We start from the raw sequence: 20,583 nt of genomic DNA, 5'->3' as shown, positions 1-20,583 counted from the left end.
ACTTCAGGGGCTTACCCTTTAATTAAAGGGATTATCTTGTAGGTCTTCCTAATAGTTGATTTAAGCAGAAAATTTTACCCTGTTTATTTTTCTATTTGGATATAATCTCTACCCCATATCCCTTGCATTAGGCTGCCATTATCTTAAGGGCAGAAACATTGACACCTTCCATGTAATAGCTAATCCTATTCTCAGGGTATACACCACATACACAATAGAAAATCAAATATGAGAACAGATCAGTTCCCCAAAAAACTCTTTTAATAATGAAATATATTCAGGGATTAGGATAGTTTTTTGAGTGATTTTATAATTTATCACTCAGCCCAAGTATAAATCATTTTTCCTAAAACTGAAAGTACTATACAGCAAAAACTCCTTTATGAATAAATAAATTCTAAAACTCTGTGAACATCTTAATAACATTGTTCTATTTGGCTAAGCTGGTATGACAGAGGGATTAGTGTAAACTGAAATTCCTCACTTGCACTTAATTTTCTGTTTAAAATAAATCAAAACCTACAGCACCACTCTCAAGCACATTTCTAGTCCATTGCAAGCTGACCAGTTAAAGTCAAATCCATGTATTTTGCTTTATGGAAACTAAATTTAACTGTCTTCCACAATTCAGAGCACTACAATAACCACTAGCTTTACAGTCACATTTGTGGTTCAAGACCCAGTTTTGCCACATACTAGTCGTCTGACTTTAGGCAACTTATCTAACTTCTTGGTGATTCAAATTCCTCACCTGCAAATTAAAAAGTTGAGATGCAATGCATTCGGCATCCCACTCCATCTCTAAGAACTACTCTTAGGATGCTGGCTGGCTGGCACTTACTGAAGCTCTAATAATATCCTCATTCAACCCAATGACATTCCATTTAATCATAGCCAACAAAACATCATTATATGTCATTCTTGTGAATCCATGTACTTTTACCTGAATATGTAATGCATTGGTAGAATTTTTATGCATTGGTAGAATTTTTTATAAACCATAATTCAGATGGTTACTTTCATCTTTCGAAAGGAAGTTGCTATTGTTCCTCTATCATTCAGGGTTCTGATAGGAAACAGATGACATTCACATTGAGTAATTTAAGGAAAGTTCAGTAAAATTTTGACTATTTACAAAGATGCAAGAAAGGTGTAAGAAAAACCACAAAGTATGGTACACAATATCTTGGGGTTAGAAATATGTCCAATTGCCCCAAAGCAGCAAGAGTAGGGAGAATGGAATGAAACTGGTGATGGGCTATGTGGAAAGGACCACCTTACAAGAACTGTGATCTTAGGCAGAGAGACACAGCCAACTCAAGCTGACCTTGCAAATAGGGAATTGGAGTGATAAATGTCTTACTCTCACAATCTCCACTCCCTCCAGTCTCTGACCAATGCTCACCATTGGCCAAGCCCAATTAGAAGCTAAGGCCGACAGAACCCTGTTAGGTAGATTTCATAGGGTATAGAAAGGTCAAAACCTGGAGGTATAAAGGGAAATATCTAACACAATCCTCTTCTCTCTAAGTAGCTTAGATTCTCAAAGAATTATACTTTGCCTGAAGCCCCTTTAATGGTGTCATTATGAACTACTTGTCTAGTGAGTTCATGTAATGTCCTGGATCCCTTCTAAATTATGACTATGTATTTAATGTTCAAATATCATTTATTATAACACCAAGAACCTATTAGAACCCTCTAATGTAGTCATCTGGGATAATTTTAGATCCCAACAGGTTTTCACAAAGAATGTAAGCAAATCAATTGCTTAAATTTGAAGAAATGTCAATGTTAGTAAAAATCGATTTTCTATACTTCCTTCCTCTAATTAGTTGCTTTGGACATCAATGAGTTGCACAAAAAGAGCCACAATGATTTGTCTGATTAAGTCGTTTCAGCAAACCAGAAAGGCTAGAACACAGCATTATTAACTCTTTGATGGGCTATGCATGTAAAGCCACGCTGAGCTGCAGAAACATTGAAATGCTCCAGGGAATAGCAGAATTAAAGTGGATAACAGGAGGAGGTGCTTCAAAGGAAGACTTAATTTAAACCTCTGGTCTAGAAAAGACAAGGAGCGTATTCATCAATGTAGAAAGAAAAATATTGTTAATTGGATACTTGCTACCATGTGCTAGGCACTATGCTAAGTGCTTTCACATCATATTTCATGCAATTTGCATGACAGCCCAGTAAGATATTTTTATTTACAGCATTTTACACATGAGGAAAGTAATTTGCCTAAGGCACTACAAAACAAAATCAGAAAATCCAATAAAGAGGCATAGTTTTCAAAAGGTTTTACATCTGATATGACCTCAAACATAATCCCACCGTTTCACCATTTTTAATTATTGTTTGTGTCTTGGAAAATGGTAAGATACAAATGATAACTTATTCTGCCTATTTATGGAATCAATCTGGAAAAACAGAATTTCTTCTGAAAATGACTCCTTCTTTTGGAAAACATTTTAAATGGTTGTCACAGTACTTGGAAGCATTCTGGAGAAAGACTTAGCCTGTGAAATCTTTTCCCTAGAATAGCTATAGTGGTTTCCTATCAGACCTCAACTCAGAATAGCCCTCTGTTTTTGTGCTTAGGAATCAAGCCTCCTCAAGTAAACCTGGGGCAGAGACTGTGTGTTGTTCTTTTTGTTGTAATCCTTATAGCACCAAACACATGAATAGGACACATAATTGGGATTGAATAAATACTTATTCAATGAGTAATCTGCATAGCACAGTACATAATGAGCTAGAGAATTCAGAAAAAAAGAGTAAACACTGGTTTATTTACCCATAAAAAAAAATAATCGAACCAATCTTTTATCACCCCTAGTGCTATGGTATCTAATTTGGTTTTCATGTGGGCTAGGGACAAAGTATATAGTTAGGTCTCTTTTCTTAGGCCTTTCCCACTTCTATCATGTGTTCACTCCATATTCACCTCACTCTTAAAAATTAATGCAGAAAGAACCAGGCAAAAATGTAAATCAAACTCAACCATGAAGTGAAAAATAAAATAAAAAAGAGAGAGAGAGAAAGGTAACATCTAATGTTAACTATATGCCAGGCAGTGCTTAACACTTTATATATATATTCTCATCTAATCTTCATAATAACCACTCTTCTCATTTTATAGATGAAGACACTGAAGCTTAAAGAAGTTAAGTAACCTGCCCATGGTCACAAAAATAACAAGTGACAAGTGACAGAGTAGAGATTTAACTTAAATTTTAGAAGATAATCATTAAAGGGCAGCCTTTAATATCAATAAAGGTATAAGAACCTGGGAAGACCTAGAGCTGAAGTACTAGCTCCATTGCTTTCTAGCTCTGGTTATCTTGAGACATTCGCTTTATCTCTCTGAACTTCAGCTTCCAAACCTGTCAAAAGCTGTTTAAGAGAATCCAGTCAAAGTGCTTCAAAATCTATAAAACACTGTGCCAGGAAATTGTCAATTATTCTCTTCTACTGATACTCAGCCACCAGAACAGAAGAACAGAAGACCCTGTAACATAAAATCCTGGGCAATCGCCCCAACATGCTCTACTTTAGAAATGGTCTGTTAGAGAGAAAAATGTATTTGCTTTCTGCATTTACAGCTTGGGAGCTCTTCATCCAGTGATATAAGGAACTTGAAGGAAGAGATGGGGATGGTTCGAGATGGCAGATGGGATTTAGGCTAATTTTGTGAGACAAAGAAGGGCTTGGAAATGCCTTTGAAAACAGATCATTGAAGCTTTTCCCATTGGTTACCATGTTCATCTGCAAGACCAGAAATGGGAAGGACCTTTACTAAAAATAGAATATTTCATTTAAATCATAATACTATTTTATGGTATTTAGGTAAACCCTGCATTGTTGTTCCAAACTGTATTTGAGGTCAGATATCTTTTTTTGTACCATTTAATGATTTTCAAAATTTTTCATTTTGATAATTTTAGTTGATAGTGTTTTTATAGTGCTATATTCTAAATTCTATTAAGGAGGGAGACAGATCTAGAAAAAGGTGATAAATTATTTTTATTATCTGCAAGGCTGTTGGACAATTGTAGACCCAAGCTGTTTCCCAAAAGTTAGCATTTTTAATTCCCTGTTCCTTAGTTTCATCTGTAAATAGAATAAAATAACCCCCTTCTGTTTCTCTATTTCTAATAAAAGTCTGAATGTAAGATGTTTTGGTAAATTCTAAAGAACTGTTATTGTCACCTATTGTCCATCAATTTGGTTAAGTGAGGGCATATGTCTTACTCACTCTAACCTACGGCAATTCCAAATCAAAGATTCAATGCAAGGCAAGCCAAGTCTATTTATCTAGGCACTATTCACACATAAGGGAAGTTCACACAACATGCAGAGAGAGGGGGCTGCATTAACTAGGAACCCCAAAGGGTCCACCAGCTGCTTGGACATCCAAACCTGGCACCAAGCAAATGGACTCCTAAAAATCACAGTCAGCATCAGGGAACTCACCCAGCTATCTGACTCACTCACAGCATCTGGGCCCAAGAAAATTTTATTTCCCAAATCTCGCTTTCCTTCCCCCATCTTCCCCAGCCGCACATACAATCTGGGCAGTCCATAAGGTAGAAGATAATTTTAGGGGCTTCCCCAGGGCCTGGCTGGATGCTTTCCAATCATTTATTTCTGGCCTGTGAAATCAGATGTGCTATTTCTTTATACATGAGAAAAAATGAAATCAGTTTCTATTTGCAGAGTAAGATGGAAAAAATGAAAATCGCACACAGCTATGTCACAGACTCTTAGGAAGGACTTCCCTAAAAGTTGGAGGAGAAAAAGATAAAAGAGAAACTCAAAAGAAAGGAAGTTCAATTTATTACCCCTAGGAAGTGCCCCATGCACTTGACTTCACATATATAAGCACGTTTAAGGTTTTGGAGCTAAGCTAATAAATAAAATCAGTGAGATTTCTAGATTCATTTTAACCTCTGATCATGATGTGGTGTGATCATCATGGCCATTCCAGGAGAAAATCACTGTATATCTGTGTGTCTTCCTGTCTCTCTGTGGCTCTGTATATATATCTGACCTCTCCCACACCACTCCACTTTCTCCTACACAACACATTTTAATGCACATAAAATTTGGTTAAAAAGAACATCAAAAATAAGCTCATTGGGAAAAAAATAAAATAAAAGCTTGGAGGGTTAGATTTCACACTGATTCAAGAATGAAAAAGGAAAAAAGAAAATTGACAAGTTTATATGAACAATTTTCATGTACCCAAATGTGGTTACAAATGAAGTCACCTTGTGGCTTACACCCAAATGTTCCTAGCCACAAAACCACACCCCCACCCTGAGAACATCAGATTCTCCTTCCTTTGGTATCAGTTAGTGTCCTCTGGGGAAAACTGCATCATATGAACCAGTCAGGGCAGCCACTGGACCAAGCTGGCTCCAGGTTACCCATGTGCTTGTACTGCTCCCGCAGCTAATGATACATTACTGCTCTGCCCAAGACATCAGTGCTCCCCATGCTTTAAAAATGTTCCCTCCTGTGAGTTCTGCTCTCTGAAATGGTCCCATGGCAGAATCACTTGAGTCATCATATGTCAAGCTCTTTTTTTCTGGCCCAGGGTAGCTAGGCTCAGAGGATAGAAAGAAAGGGAAGGGAGTTCAAACAATGGTCAATATATGTTTTTGCAGTCTACAATCCTAGCCTCTCAGACCCTCCTTGCAATTTGCCTTCTGTTACTGATATCTGCATACCCCCACCACCACCTTGCCACTTGATAGAATTTCATTTATATACCTAGTTCGAGTTTAATTTTTAAGTTCAGCTTTATCCCTATCTACATACAAATAGATTCCAGGGGTTATTACACAGCAGCTAAAGCTCTAGTTGTCAATTATGACTGCTTCATATTTCTTTCTCAATCTTTCAAATAGAAGCATTCTACTTTTTACCATTCATACCATCCCTAAAAGTCCATTCACCAGCAGGCTCCTGCACGCCCGGGATGCCAAGTATGCACCTTATGTTTCTGTCCCCTTTATTACAGTATCAGTAATGGCAACTCACGTTTGCATAATGCTTGACATTTTATAAAGGACTTTCATGTTTATTACCATACCAGAGCCCCACATCATTTCTGCGAGGAAAGCAAATCGAATATTGATACTTTCATTTCAGAGCTATGAAAATTGACATTCCGAGAGGTAAGGAGATTTTCCCCAATAGCATCCATCCAGCGAGGAGATGAGCCAGGCTCAGAATTCGGATCTTAAGACTCCTGATACGGGTTCTTAGCAATTCATAACACTGCTACTCTTTAGTTTTCAACCCATGTGCCTCTCTGTAGGTACCCTCACTTGACTTCTAGCCAAGTTCAAATAATCTCCATGAAAATAAATTCTCATGCTTTCAGGCCATCCAACAGAGTTCCCAGGGAAGCAAGGTATCATTATTCCCTCTTTCCCACTGGAAATACAATAAGGAAGCGAACTGGGTAAGTGTTCTTTGGAGTAAATTAATTCTGGAATAATCTAGCTGACTTCCACCCAGAACTCTGTACCAACAGCATGGAACATAAAGGTCTGATGAATAAAATCTTGACTTATGGCATGAATTTGCTTCACTTGACTTATTTTGAGGATGTATGGTTGTAGAACAATTGAAAAATAAAATAACCTGTGTTTAATTATATTGAAACCTATAGTTCAATTTTATTTAAATGGCATTTATAATTGGAACATTTTTAAGAACTACTTCTGCCAGAGTTGTATGAAAAGTATATTATCACCATTTGTAGACTGCAGCCTAAGTTAGCATCGGTACACATCCCACAGATTAGGGGCAAGTCATTAAAGGACAGTGGCTGTCATAGTTCCATGAAATACAATTAAATATATTCAGAAATAAATTGGTTCCTAGATTTTGCTAAAACAGCATATGGCGTGTGTTCAAAATTAATAAGTATTGATTCAGCACCTATGTTGTGCTCAGCACTGGAGAATTCAGAAAAGTGTAAGGTATTTTTAAGATAGTCAGAGAAGAGAGAAAACTCAGAGACTATGGGATCAAGGTGAAAGTATATAATAATAACAATAATAATTATTATTATTATTGTTATTGTTATATATTATTTATCGATTACTACATACCACTCTGCTAAGTATTTTATTTGAATTATCTTATTTCGTTAATAATGCAATGAGATAACTACTATTATTATTCCAATTTTACAGAAAATAAGAGTGAGACTCAAAGAAGTAATTTATTTAAGGTCACATAGCTAAGAAGTAGGGGAGCCAGGATTGGAAGCCAAGTATTCGATTCTCCAGTCTGTATACTCTTAGCCTCTTTGCTGTGGCTTTGGGGATGATTTCATAAAGGGCTGAGTCTTTACTGTGGTCCTGAAGGTTAGGTAGTGTTGAGTTAGGAAGAATGAAAAGAATGAGAATAGGTCATCATATTACGGGATAAGTAAGTAACATAAACAACAAAAGCACAGGGGCAAGAACTTGTATTTGACAAGTTAGGGTCAGTGGAAGAAAATCAGTGGCAGGAAGTAAAGTTGGTTAGGCAAAGTGAGAGAGCTAAGAGAATACCTTAGAAATAACTTAGAATTCAAAGGCTTGAGACTTTGGAAATAGAAAGTCAGATAGACTCTTAGGTAGGAAAGCAACAAAGAAAAGGCATTGTGGTATGCTAGCAGCAAATTCAGGCAAAGTGGAGAGGAAGGAGATTTAAGGGAAGCAAACCATTTAGTGACTTATCGTGAAATCCCTTACAGACCTTATTGCCCCATGGCCATGGTACATACTCAATAAAGGCTTGTCAGAACAGTGGATAAAGACTAAGAGGAATAAAAAGAAAGGTACAAATCCAAAACAGAATCTGCAGGAGTCACTGACAGGTGGTTCATGAAGGAAAAAGAAAAAAAAGAAAGCAAAGATGACTACTCTAGGTAAAAAGATGATGTATGGTGCTTTGACTGATGCTAGAGTTGGAAAGCAGAAGTGGGTTTCAGGTGGTTGCAGGGAGGGTGATGAGTCCTCCATTTGGGTTTGAAAATGTAGCAGTTTGAAAGGGACATAGAATACTGTTTGTATAGTATAGGTATTTGGAGAAATAGGACTACAGTAAAAGAACAGTTGTTACTCATTGCAAAATTCAGATAAATAACAGCTGTCATTTTTTCGTGTGTGGACCACTTCAGTAGGTAACTCTAAGTAGGTAGAACTTTCCTAATATAAACGTCACCACTTGACCCATTATATTTCATCAAAGATTTGCAAAGTAAAGAAATTCATAATACACAGGAAAACCATTATAAATTGAAAAGAACTAAGCAAAAGGAAATAAATCAAAGAGTTAAGCTCCTATCCCTGCTTCCTATGACATGCAGCAAGCACTGGCCATTTGACAGATATGAAACACTAGCCTTTCCTTATCAAAATACAAAAAGGAAAAAAATCATGTAACAGTTTCTCAGCAAGAAGCCATTAAACAGATGTAATCACAATGGGACCAAATATTCCTATAAGTGAAATGTGTGCATTTAGGACCACATGCAGAGTTTAAAAGCAGCTAACACAAAAGGTAAGTAGAGTTGACCTGTGTATACAATGGCTCATATGTGGCAGAGCAATTCAATTGGCCCTCAAGCCAACTGATTGTGAATTTACAAGATAAACTCAGAATCCATTAGCTTAAAATTCAAATAGCCCTCATTGAAAACCCAGCTGTGGCAACAGGAGCTATTATTCTCGAAGTCAACTTCTCTCTTATGATCATCCACCAACATCCGATCACTAAAGTTACAACCATACTTGTCTAAGTCATTTGCTTTCAAAACAGCCTGACCACCTGGTCATTCTTTAGAGGCTTGAGCCAATCGGAATGACCAAATGGATGAGAGTGTGTCAGATTCATTTAAATAGACAAAGGAGCTTGTTATAATGGACAAATTCAAGATCTTTACCGAAAATTAGAGGGGAAAAAAACTACTTGAAAGTATAACTTCCTTCACAAGAGAAGGGATGGGGCCGATCAAAATATAAAACTGGGACAGTCCATAAAATGTAGCCTGGGGAGTCAATCCAACAGCAGAGCACATTTGTTATTAGTGAATGCAAAGAGAGAAATAAATTCAAATTTAAGTACAAAATAAAAAGCATGTCATAAAATATGCTCAGGTAACATGCCAAACCTTTTAGGGGCAGGATACTTATCAAAAGTTATGTGTTAAGTTGGTTGTTTGAAACTCTGAAAATATTTTCTACCAAAAAAATAATGTTATGCATGGGGGTTGGCTTCCCATGATAGACTACAAAAATCTCCTAATGTATCCTGTAACAAAGGGTAAGTATAGTACTGGGATAATGAGGTAATACAAACTGGTCTATAAAAATAGAATCTTACTATACTATACAGCAAAGCTTTTCAAATTATGAGTCACAACTCATGAAATCAATTCAATGCGTCTTGCCCCATTTAATTCTTAATAGAATGGAAGAAATAGAATGGAAAGGAGAATTGGAAAAATCAGAGTACATTCCCCCGTCATAAGGAAAGTTATTATTCTTGAAACTTTGATTCAGTGTTATATAGGTATAAACAGCTATGTGGATTCAGAACTGCAATGTAAAATATGTTTGTTACTATGAGTCAAAGTCAAAATAGTTTGAATGTTTCTTAGCAAGGCTTCCATAGGGCACCTAGCACAATGCCAACGCGTAAATGAATGAATGATTCAATGAACTGGTGAAACACAACGTACAAATAAATAAGATGCCAGCAATATGAATCTCTCAGTTTCAGCCCTGACACTTGCCGTGGAAAGCTTGCTCACTCCAGCATTTCCACACTAGAGAAGCAGTGGGGACAGACAGTTGCCCAGCTGCAATTTCCTATTGGTGGCTCCCGTGGCCTGGAATAGGATCGCTGACATAGTAGGGGCTATAGAGAGGGAAGACAGGGGACAAGGCTTCCAAAGTTGGGTGGGACTGGACTCTAGAAGCTGGTTTCTGAGGGAAGAGAAAGAAGGTAAGATAGGATTGCCAAATTTAGTAAGTAAAAACTACAGGGTACTGGTTAAATTTGAATTTCAGATAAATAATTTAAGGGCAAAGAAAATTATGCACCTGCAGAGTTGAAAGATCAATTTGATCCATCAGACATTTATTTGATGCAAAACTAGGTGTAAAATACTATGCTAGGTGGTGTGGAAGGAAAGCATACTTATTTCCTAAGGCTGAAGAGGTCAGAGACACACAGCAGGGGACATCAGCAGTGACCGTACATTGACCACTATTCTAACTTCTTTACAGGGATTAACTCTCTGCATTTGGCACAGCTATTATTCCCCTGAAGATATAAAATTGAAGCATAGAGAAGTTATAAGAGAAAGTTGTCCGCAGTCTCATATAGAAACAAACACAAATAATATTCAGTGGGCCTGTGGTAGAGGGCTGGATGTTGTCCAAGGGGTTGGATCTAGAGGTGAGATTTGAGCTGAACATCAATAGGAAAATATTAGGCAGAAGAACAGCTTGGAGGTGAGAGCATATGATCAAGAAATGAGACTAATTGCTGGAATACTAGGAATAGGGTAGGAAGAAGGAAAGATTGGCTAAGAAAGTTAGGTAGTAACCACACTGTAGAGGGGAATCGCATACCCTGCTGAATCTCCGTGAAACAGAGAACCACCAAAGAATCTGGGGTATATAAATGAGTACTATGTTAAGTTGGGCTTTTAATGAAGAAGACTTTGGCAACAATCCAAAAGATAAAATGGATGAGACAGAAATCAGAGGCTAGGAAAAGATAAGGCAAGTCAACACAACTGGCTGGCAAAGCACTGTGGAATCAGAGTGCAGGGTTTATCTCCCAGATAAGATCCTTGGTAGGTGAGTGACCTTGAACAATTCGTGTAATGACTCTGGGCCTTCGCTTCCTCACTTCTAAAACACGGATATGACTGGGAAATAAAACAAGACAACGTACAGGAAATGCTCCGCAAATGGAAGTTCTCTGTAAAGGGTCATGGCAATCGAACTTGAATCTTTCCCTTAACAACTCCTCTGAGTTCAGTCTTTGATTGAATATTTCGAGGAGTAAGGTACTCAGACTATTCCAAAGGTAACATAGTGCCAAGTGAAAGAATGAAAGCAAGTGTGAATAAATGGGGTTTCCTTTCCCTCCTTCCAAAGGAAAAGAGTATATCTAGGAATGAAGCTGAGGTAGAAAACAAAAAAAAAATATTAAAAAAAGAAAAACTAAATACCAAGTAGCCACAGTTAAGAGAGGGAGGTAAACTTTGGGACCCTCCCTTAGCACACATTACTAGAGTGACCTAATGACTTAAACTCTCTAAACCTTAATTTTCTCAACTGTAAAACGTGGTTGTTAATACCTATATCTTGACGCTATTGGAAGGATAGCTGAGATCATGTATATTATGCCCTTAGAACATTGCCCATAGTAAGCGATAAATGACAGTTATTATGTATAATGTATACATTAAAGCTATATTCAGTTAGGCAGCGATGCTGGTAAAGAAAGAAAACAATGTGGAAATGAACAGAATATACATGAGGTTTGACACTTCTACAGACCACATTCATGAACAGTGATGAGGAACTGAACGTCCTTTTTCTGAGAGCCAAATGTGTTCTGCCCAGTGGATTTGGCTCCTGAAAGGTACCCCACCTGGTTAGACGATGAAGGATGGCAGTATTAAAAACTGCAAGTTTGTAGACTAAGGGAAGACGGACCTGCAAAGAGGAGCCAAAGCAATCACCACTGGCTACATAATCCTCCTGCCACTTCCTGTCCTGGAGCCAGACACCATCACTACGACTAAGGCATAGTGTGAAACAACACTGAGGCTAGAGGTAGGAGCAGGTTCATAATATATTTGAGCTTAAAGAGGAAGGAATGGATGGCAGGGCCAGCCATCCACTCATCCAAGCTTACAGGACTCACCTACGTGGGACCTGTTTAGTCTGAAACCACCAACCTGTGTGCTTAGAATGCCCTACCGCCCTAGACATCAGAATCCACAGCAAGCCCACCCTTTCCACAGGAGCTCTGCGTTGGTGCAACACCAACATTATTCCAAAAATCTAGCTCTATGCTCAGGGCACTGCCATGGCTACGGTAAATATTATCCTTTGGTCTCATTTCCTCAAAATTTTTAAATTGTTCCTCAAAAACTTGGTTTGTAGAGTTAAATACTAAGAAAAAGTAAAGGAAAGTTTAACAAAATGATCATGAATGACATTGTTTCAAAAGCACACCATCTGTCCTTAGCCTCTGAAGATGACATAACAAAGCACCGGTTGGAGTTGTTTTTCAACCACAGTGACTTCCTGCCCCGTGTTCCCCATAACCCGTCACCCATTCTCCCTAGTCAGACAACTGCAAACACATCCTGTCAGGATTCATTACTCTTTTGGACAGAAGCTCCTCTGTGCAAACCTAATTGGCCTGGGTAGGAAGAAACTACATTCTTGGCCACTCCTAACCAAAATGAAACCAAAGGCCATCCTTATGCAAACATCCATCTCTTCTCTTGACCTCCCTGAAACTGAAGGTAATCTCCAAGTTAAAATTAGAGCATTTGGTGGAAAGGAAAACTGCCTAGAATTTCTCACATCCTAGCCCTTTCATTCTTAGGAAATAAATATTTAGAAAGGGTTGTGAATATCTTTTCTACACATTTCTCTCCCTCCCAGGTATAGAGAGCTCAACAACTGCCTCTTCCTTTATGAGTAAAAGTGTTTTGAATGGGGTTATTGCCTGAGAAGAAAGTATCCTCAAAACACATTCCTGACTCAGTTATTCGTCTCTTTGGGCACAGGATTTCACCCTCCTTCAGTAGGAAAGGGAAGGAAGATCACTTAACTCCTCCAGCACATTGATTAAAAGTGATACCTTTAGTGGAGTGTTTTTGGATGATTGAGCCAACACTGAATTAATCATTTGTAGAAAGGAGAGAGCAGATGCTACAGTAGCTCCTGCCTCTCAGCCTCTAGACAGATAGAAACACACACACACACACACACACACACACACACACACACACACAGCAAGATATAAGGAGTTACCGAGGATGGAAGGAATGCCCTTTCCTGGAGCTCTTCAAAGGCAAAACAGCCGCGCACTTTCATAATTGTCTAATTACGTCTCTGACTAGTTTTTTTAAGGCCTCCTCCAACCAGCAATAATTGAGAGCCAATTCTAAGAAATAAAGATGGAGTATCTATTGCTGGAAGATAACACAGGCAGAACTATACAATACCGAAAGGCAGTGCATACAACCAAAATCATTTAGTGTGGGTTTTGGTAATTTAAGAATAAAAATCCAAATACAAGTGAAGAGCAAGCCAAAGAGAAAAGCAATTTCAAAGGAGAACCTCAGGTGCCGGAATGACTCTCAAATGCTGCCTAACATTTACATCACAGAGAAGCAACCGGGCAGAGATGTTAAACACCATAGGAGACAGCCGATTTTAGCTGCAGGCCTGGACATTTTTACTTCTGGGGGCTTTTTATTATTTTTTTAGATCCCAGTCAACCAAGTGCCCAGTCTGGCATTTCAGCTCCTTTTGTTTTCCCAGCTCCTCTTCATCGCCTACTATGGGGATCTCACTGCTTTTAAACAGATTTGCCACACTGCAGAGATTATGGGTTGGGCAATCTGAGCTCCAAAATAAAAGGAATGTGGCCATAGATGGTCAGAAGGTAAGAACACCTATAGTTGCTAAAGGTGAGAAGAGACTCACATGCAGCCAGGGAGTTTGCTAAGAGTTTGATTCCTCAAGAGCTGCTTTGCTGAAGGACAAGTGCCTGCACCCAGGAGAGAAAAGACCAAGTTCTGCTCTCTCTGGCCAGTCGGGAAACTGCAGACAGACAGGGCTGAGGCAGCTCCTGGAGTAGCCAAGAGGCTGGCAGGGAAAGATGTCAGGCCCTGGGACTGAGTGAAGAGTGCTATGCAAGCATACACAGCAATACTGGCCAGTCCGGCCAAGGCCATGGCCAAAACCTGCGGTCCAGGCCTAGTTGTCAGGCAGCCTGTTGGGGGAGGATGGGTGGAGAGAGACAAAGGATACTGTTCCCACTGTAGAGGCAAAGGAGGGACCACGCACAGTGTAAAGCTGTCTCTATTAAGCGGCTTATAACATAGATCTCCTATTTAAAAAGTTGATGCCCCCATTCTCCCCAAGAGGACGAGCAAGACAGCCTTCCCATAATCAAATCTTCGCCCAAGATGCTTAGAGCAGCATCACTGCCATCTCAGGCAGGTGTGAGCTGTTAAATATACCTGCCTTCCGAACTGCGATTTGTTCATCCGATTTGGCAAATCTTATTTTAACCTTTCTCATTCCCAATGTATCTCACTCACAGAAGAAGAAATTAACTTTTTGAATTTGCAGTGCGTTAGAGGTTGGGGGCGGGCATACTTGGAGGCAGGAAGGTAGAAACCTTCTGACCTAATGATTTACCCTTAATTATATCTTCAGATTAAAAGGAAAAAGGAAACAAAGTAGGCAGCAGAAATGGACTGCAAGATTCTTCTCATTTTCAGACATTCCTGGCATTTTAGGGAAGGACCAACTCTTAAAAACTCTTCCAGATTGACAAAAAATGTGTTCGCCTGTCAACTAGGGAAGAAAATAAATAAATAAATAAATAAATAAATAAATAAATAAATAAATAAATAAATAAATAACTGAGGTCCAGGGAGGCAAGAATTCCGGCTCCTGGTCTCCTCCTCGCCGTCCTCTCTCTGTCCCACCCCAGACATGCATGTGGAAACCAAGCTAGACCCCACACTTGTCAACTCCTGAGGACCCCAAGACCCCGGTCAAGGGTCGCGCGCCACCGCCGACAGCGGTCGCTGCGGGGACACACCCTCCACCTACCTCAAACATGGGAGAGGCGCCCTTGCTCGGCAGTGTGCAGCCCAGGAGCTCCGCGAGAAACTTTGCCATATACGAGCAGTGAGGCAGGGTCCCTCCCGAAGCGCTGGATGCGTCCTTCCCCGGCGGAGGAGCCCGAGCCGCGAGGTCTTGCCCGCAGCTCGCGGGCCAGCGCGAGCGAGCGCGCGTGAGCGGCGCCCCGCAGCGGCCAGGCGCCGGGGGCGGCGGGGAGAGCGGCCGCCGCAGCTTCGGAGCGCGAGGTGCGCACGGCGCCGTCCGCCCAGCGAGCCTCCCGCGCCTCGGGAGCCGGGGCGCCGCGGTCCGCACTAGCCTTTCCCGCTGAATGTCACTATTACCATAGTAAGGGAAGGGCCCCGCCGAGGGGGTGGCGGGAGGGCCAACGGCGCCGCAGGACCGGCGGCCGCACGCCGGCAAGGGCAGCCGGCGGGCAGAGCGCCGCGGCGCAGGCACCCGCCGGCCCGGCCCTGGGCACCGACGCTCCAGCGACACCGCTCGGCGGGAGCCGAGGCCTTGCGCTCCGCAGGAGAGCGGGAAGCGAAGGCTAAGGAGGGGCTGCTCCTGCGGGCCCTCGGGGCTGACCCACTTCCCCACTTCCCTCCGTGCTGACGGAGGTGAAAGGGCCCTGCCTCTGGCCGCTGCCTGACCCGGGCGAGTTACTGCTGCAGGGCGCCCGCTGCCCACAGGGGCACCACTACGGGCCTGCGCCAGCCCCACCCTCCCTTCTGGAAGGGAAAAGGCTCCTGGAGCCTGGGAAGAGAACTCTCACTCTTGTTCTATATTAACCACTGTTATTGAACGGAGCAGACACAGGTCAACCCCAGAAAGGGAAAGGTGGCTTTGTAGGCACAGGGGCTAGGCCAGATATACTCCATAATCACGGTCACGGCCCCCTCCTTGGCCTTGGCTGGGGTCAGGTATTGGGACGGAGGAGGATGGGCATGACCTGGAGACTGATACAGACCGGTGTGGCCCTGTTGTTCTTTCCAAATCTATACGCCTTGTCTTTTAATAAGGGGGATACTTTTAGGACGCCAGAGCTATGTCATATATTTGTTGCATCCCTCTAGCTGTGCGCCTCAAACTTCAGTGTGCATAAGAATAACCTCCAGAGGATGGGGCTAGGGACAAATAAATGAATAAATAACTCCAAGAACTTGTGTAAAACCAGATCTGCTTTTTTATTAGGCACCCCAGGAGATTCTAATGCAGGTAGTACCCAGGCCGGACTGTGAGAAACATTGTCCTGCCTTGTCAAGTCCAGAGGTCAGCACATACAAGAGTTGTAAAGGCATTGGACTGGTAACAGAGACCCTGAAGAAAGTTTTGTGAAATCACCTAATTTCATCTGCAAGGAAACAGAACTGGAAAAGTTTGTAATACTTCATCAAGTCACATTGTATTAGAGATACTCCAGGCATATAGGACCGTTCTATAAATGGATGGTTGGATGAATAGTGATGAAGAGCTGGGTCCAGATTTCCTGATTCTCATTCCAAAATTCTTGCTGGTACAGCAAACTCACTGAATTTAGGGAATAAAATGGGAAGGAAAGGTGTTAAATTAGTTTGACTCTGTCAGCTCAGTGCTTCTGAAATTTTTTCAGTCAAGTATTTTTTGCAGTAAAGAGATTAGCAAAAATATAAAATTGTTTTTGGAATCTCTGGTGTTATGTTTTGCATCCTAGGCTGTGAAATATTCAGGTTGGTTATAACATATAACGACCTACTCCCATGAGTCAAACTAATGCTCCAAGTATGCTATCTTTATCCAGAACCGCCTGCCACAGCACCAAATAAACCCCAGCAGCAAAATTGAGAAATGTGACAGCTAGATACCCTCTGGGCTAAGCTAAAAAAAAAGGGGGGGTAGGGAGGAAGGAAACTAATATGTAATGAGTACCTACAAATGTCTCAGGCACTGTATCCCTAGGTTAGAACTTGAGATCTGGTGAGAGAGTGCTTCGAATTAAATCCCACTTCTGATATTTAAAAGCAACTGACTTTACTTCTCCGCACTTTAGTTTCTTCATTTGCAAACCGGATATAATAATAAAGGTAGCTGCTACATGCGGTTTATATTAATTTTCCATTGCTGTCACAACTTAGCATTTTAAAGCAACACTCATTCATTATCTCACAGTTCTGTGGATTAGAAGTTAGGGTGGGCTTAACTGGGTTCTCTGCTTAGGGACTCCCAAGGCTAAAGCCAAGATGCCTGCCTACTGAGCTCTGATCTGGAGGCTCTGGGAAGAGACAGACCCCTTCCCAACTCATTCAGGTTGTTGGCAGAATCCAGTTTCTTGCAGCTGTAGGTCTGAGGTCCTGGTTCCTTTGTTGGTTGTTGGCTGGGGACTGGCCTTCTGCTCCTAGAGGTTGTCTGGGCTCTTCTCATGTGACCCCCTCCATCTTCATAGCAGCAACTACACTGAGTTTTTCTCATGCTTCAAACCTCTCTGACCTACTCTTTTGCCAACAGACAGAAAACTTTTTTATTTTTTATTTTTTTATTTTAATGATAAGTTATGATTCATATATATGATGGAATATCACTCAGCCATTAAAAAAATGAAAACTTCTTGTTTTTAAGGGGCTTATGTGATTAGATGATTATAATATCCAGGCCCACCTGGATAATCTGGCTAGCTTAAGGTCAACTGATATGTCATTCTAATTATATCTTCAAAGTCCCTTTGGCCACATAATATAACATAATCACAGAAGTAATACTGGGGTGAAAGCCGTGAGAGCTATATAGAATCAAGCTTCCCATGATTGCTTTGAGAGCTAAGTAAAAGTATGCATTTGAAACCTTTAGAGCAGTGTTTTATTTTGCGATTTTATATTAAGAATTCAATAAAGATTAACTGTTATTGTTTTCTACCTAATTTGTTGTCATTACAACTCTGTATTATTTTAAAGGTGGGAAACTGCAAATCAAAAAGATCATCCAATGTAACACAGCAAGTTACTGGCAGAGCCAGGAATCAAACCTAGGATAGCTGCCAACCAAGTCTGTGCTTTTGCTATTACATGATACTGCATCACAGAAAAGTGGCGAAGGACAGGCAATGTTCATTTGGGGAAGTGGGACTTAAGAAGGAATGTGACAATAAGGAGGAACAGAAGGAATATTTATAGATAGTCGCTTGCCATACATGAATAATTTATGGTTTAGGTGCAAAAGAAGCTGTCCTAAATACTAATTGAAATGAGAAAACCTAACTGAACTGGTGATTTTTAGTGAGCAGAGGCACTTTCTTATGATGATATTCATCTTAAGAGGCTATACGTTCACTTGCAATCTAGACTCATTCCTCTGATGAGCTCTTCCTCTCCATGCCTTCTCCCCTTGCTATCTTAAATCCTTCAGTGTCAAGAGGAAATAAACATTTCTGAAGGGCAGCCACCCACTGACCCAGGCTTGAGAGCAAGAACATGGCCCAGGGCCTACCACTGTCATGTCTCTTTCCTTCTCCATCTTGCTGGTTGAGCAAGGACAGAAACTCAGGAGGAGAAAAAAGCAAACAAATAAATAAGTAATCTTATCACTGTTGGCTCATTGGTCCTCACCTATTTAAGACCTTGACCACAGTATTATTCATACTTTTTGACTTGATATTCCCATTTCTAGAATTCATCCTTAAAAAATAATCAGAGAATCACCAGAAGATTATTACACTTAAAATCGTTTTGTACCCAATGGGGCAAATGAGTGTCTATTTTATTAAAACAGTAACCACCATGGTTAAAAGAGTAGGACTGGATTCAGGCTGCCTGGGTTTGAATTCTGGCTCCACTATGTACCAGCTAAGTGACCTTGGGCAGGTCACCTTAATTCTCTAAGCCTTTGTTTCCTTATCTGGAAAATGGGAATAAAAACATTTACCTCATAAGAATTTACTTAGCTAATATTATATTATACTAACTTATGAGAATGATTCTTATAATAATATATATTCATATAACTAATATACTAATACGACTAAAGTACCTGGTCCATAGTAACTAATAGTAACAAATACGAAGTATTAGGAGGGTTATGAATAATGATATATCTTCAAATCCTGGCTCAGAGCCTGGAACATAGTACTCAATAAAAATTGAATAAATGGCTAGACGGACAAACAAATGAGCAAAGAGACTTGATGCAGCATTATGTCAAAAGTTATAAATGATATAAAGTTCAAAAATAGATTATTTTAATATCTCATGGTTCATAAATATAGTCAGCTTCCAGTATGTTCTAAAAGAATATCTATTGCCCTAGAATATTTCCTTTATGTAATGTTGGCAGGGAACACCATACAGTACATGTCGTATGGGCTATCTTTGTAAAATGTTCACACGTATGGAAGGAAATATATGAAAAGACAATATAATTCTCTTTGGGTGATAAAATAATGGATTATTTTTATTTTCTTCTTTACACATTCCTGAACTTCCTATTCTTTGAAATGAACCTGAGCAAAACATCAGTTCTAACACTTTGCTTTTTAAGATCCCATCATTAAGAACTCAGATGTTAAAAAAAAAAAAAAAAGCTATCAAGCTAATCTTAACTGATTTAAGATCTTAACTCTTTAATAAAACATTTAGAATGGACCAATTAACACAACTAAATCTACTGCCCTGATACTCTCCTTAAAAAGTCTGTCATCTGAAATGCAATTTTAAAGACATTCATCTTTGCTAAAAGAGCTGAATGTCTAGGTATTGACAATAGCCATGACCTTGGAAATGGCAAAGGCATAAAAAGCAAATATAATCTATTTTTTAAACATACCTATTTCCTCTTCTCATTTAGTGTAGAAACGAAAGTAGAAGTTGAAGAATAAATCTCTGGGAATGATCATTTGCCCAGAATAACTTTTCTTTGCCACCCCATAAGGAATACTACTTTGATTTCCCTTGCTTCATTTGTGGCTCTCGGGGAGAGCTGCTGTTGCAGTTACTGTAAAGTACTATACTTCAATATGGTCAGAAAACAGAACAGTCTGATTAATCAACTATTCTAACTAATTATAGTCTCTACAACACATGAATTACCACTTTTCAAAAAATTAGGCTGTCATAAATTGCAATTAACACCAAAACTCTACTGAAGGTTCAATAATTCTTTGATGATTCAGAGGCACTTCAGTGTCTCTCAAGTTGTCAGATTCACCAGCATAAATATCATTTATCCCAACAGGAAGGACAAGAGGAGACACTGGTTAACAGGAATTTTTCAAATGAAAGAAATGTAAGCAAGCCAGGTTTTACTATGTTTACAAGGCTCACTGAGTGTCTTTTGAGCTCTTTAAGCACCTCCTGAGAAAGGCACTGTATTTGTATGAGATGTTATAATTATTATTCCACAGGAATACAATAGTAACATTCTATTTTACAACAAAGAAAACTAGATTACAAGTTATCCTACAACCGCCATCCTCCCAGCTAAGATCACACACCGTATAAAGTTACAATGGTGCCAATTACATCTTTTCATGCACTGTATGTTCCTTTGGCTTTGATGATCTGAATGGATTTCATACCAAATAGCAGCTACTGGCAGCAATCAAAACAATTGGGGGAAAATAGTTCCATCTTCTGTGTTCAAGCAGTGCTGTTGACTTAAATTTAATATTTGCCTCACTTCTTTCTTGGTACAATAAGCGAGTACA

The 20,583-nt window shown here is 39.9% G+C and overlaps 1 protein-coding gene across 1 annotated transcript in view; it reads right to left on the bottom strand.

The window, feature by feature from the left end:
• RASGEF1B (RasGEF domain family member 1B) overlaps positions 1-15,031 on the bottom strand; it is a 482,542-nt gene extending 467,511 nt beyond the window's left edge. The window contains exon 1 of the mRNA XM_016156169.2: positions 14,904-15,031. Within this exon, the coding sequence (XP_016011655.1) occupies positions 14,904-14,972 (69 nt within the window). The 5' untranslated portion in view covers positions 14,973-15,031. The remainder of the gene's footprint in view (positions 1-14,903) is intronic.
• Between the last annotated feature and the right edge of the window lie 5,552 nt (positions 15,032-20,583).

Source organism: Rousettus aegyptiacus, unplaced genomic scaffold (assembly GCF_014176215.1).
Source record: "Rousettus aegyptiacus isolate mRouAeg1 unplaced genomic scaffold, mRouAeg1.p scaffold_m13_p_10, whole genome shotgun sequence".
Classification (NCBI taxonomy): Eukaryota; Metazoa; Chordata; class Mammalia; order Chiroptera; family Pteropodidae; genus Rousettus; species Rousettus aegyptiacus.
The sequence above is the reverse complement of the archived record's forward strand: the minus strand, read 5'-3'. Positions and strand labels throughout refer to the sequence as shown.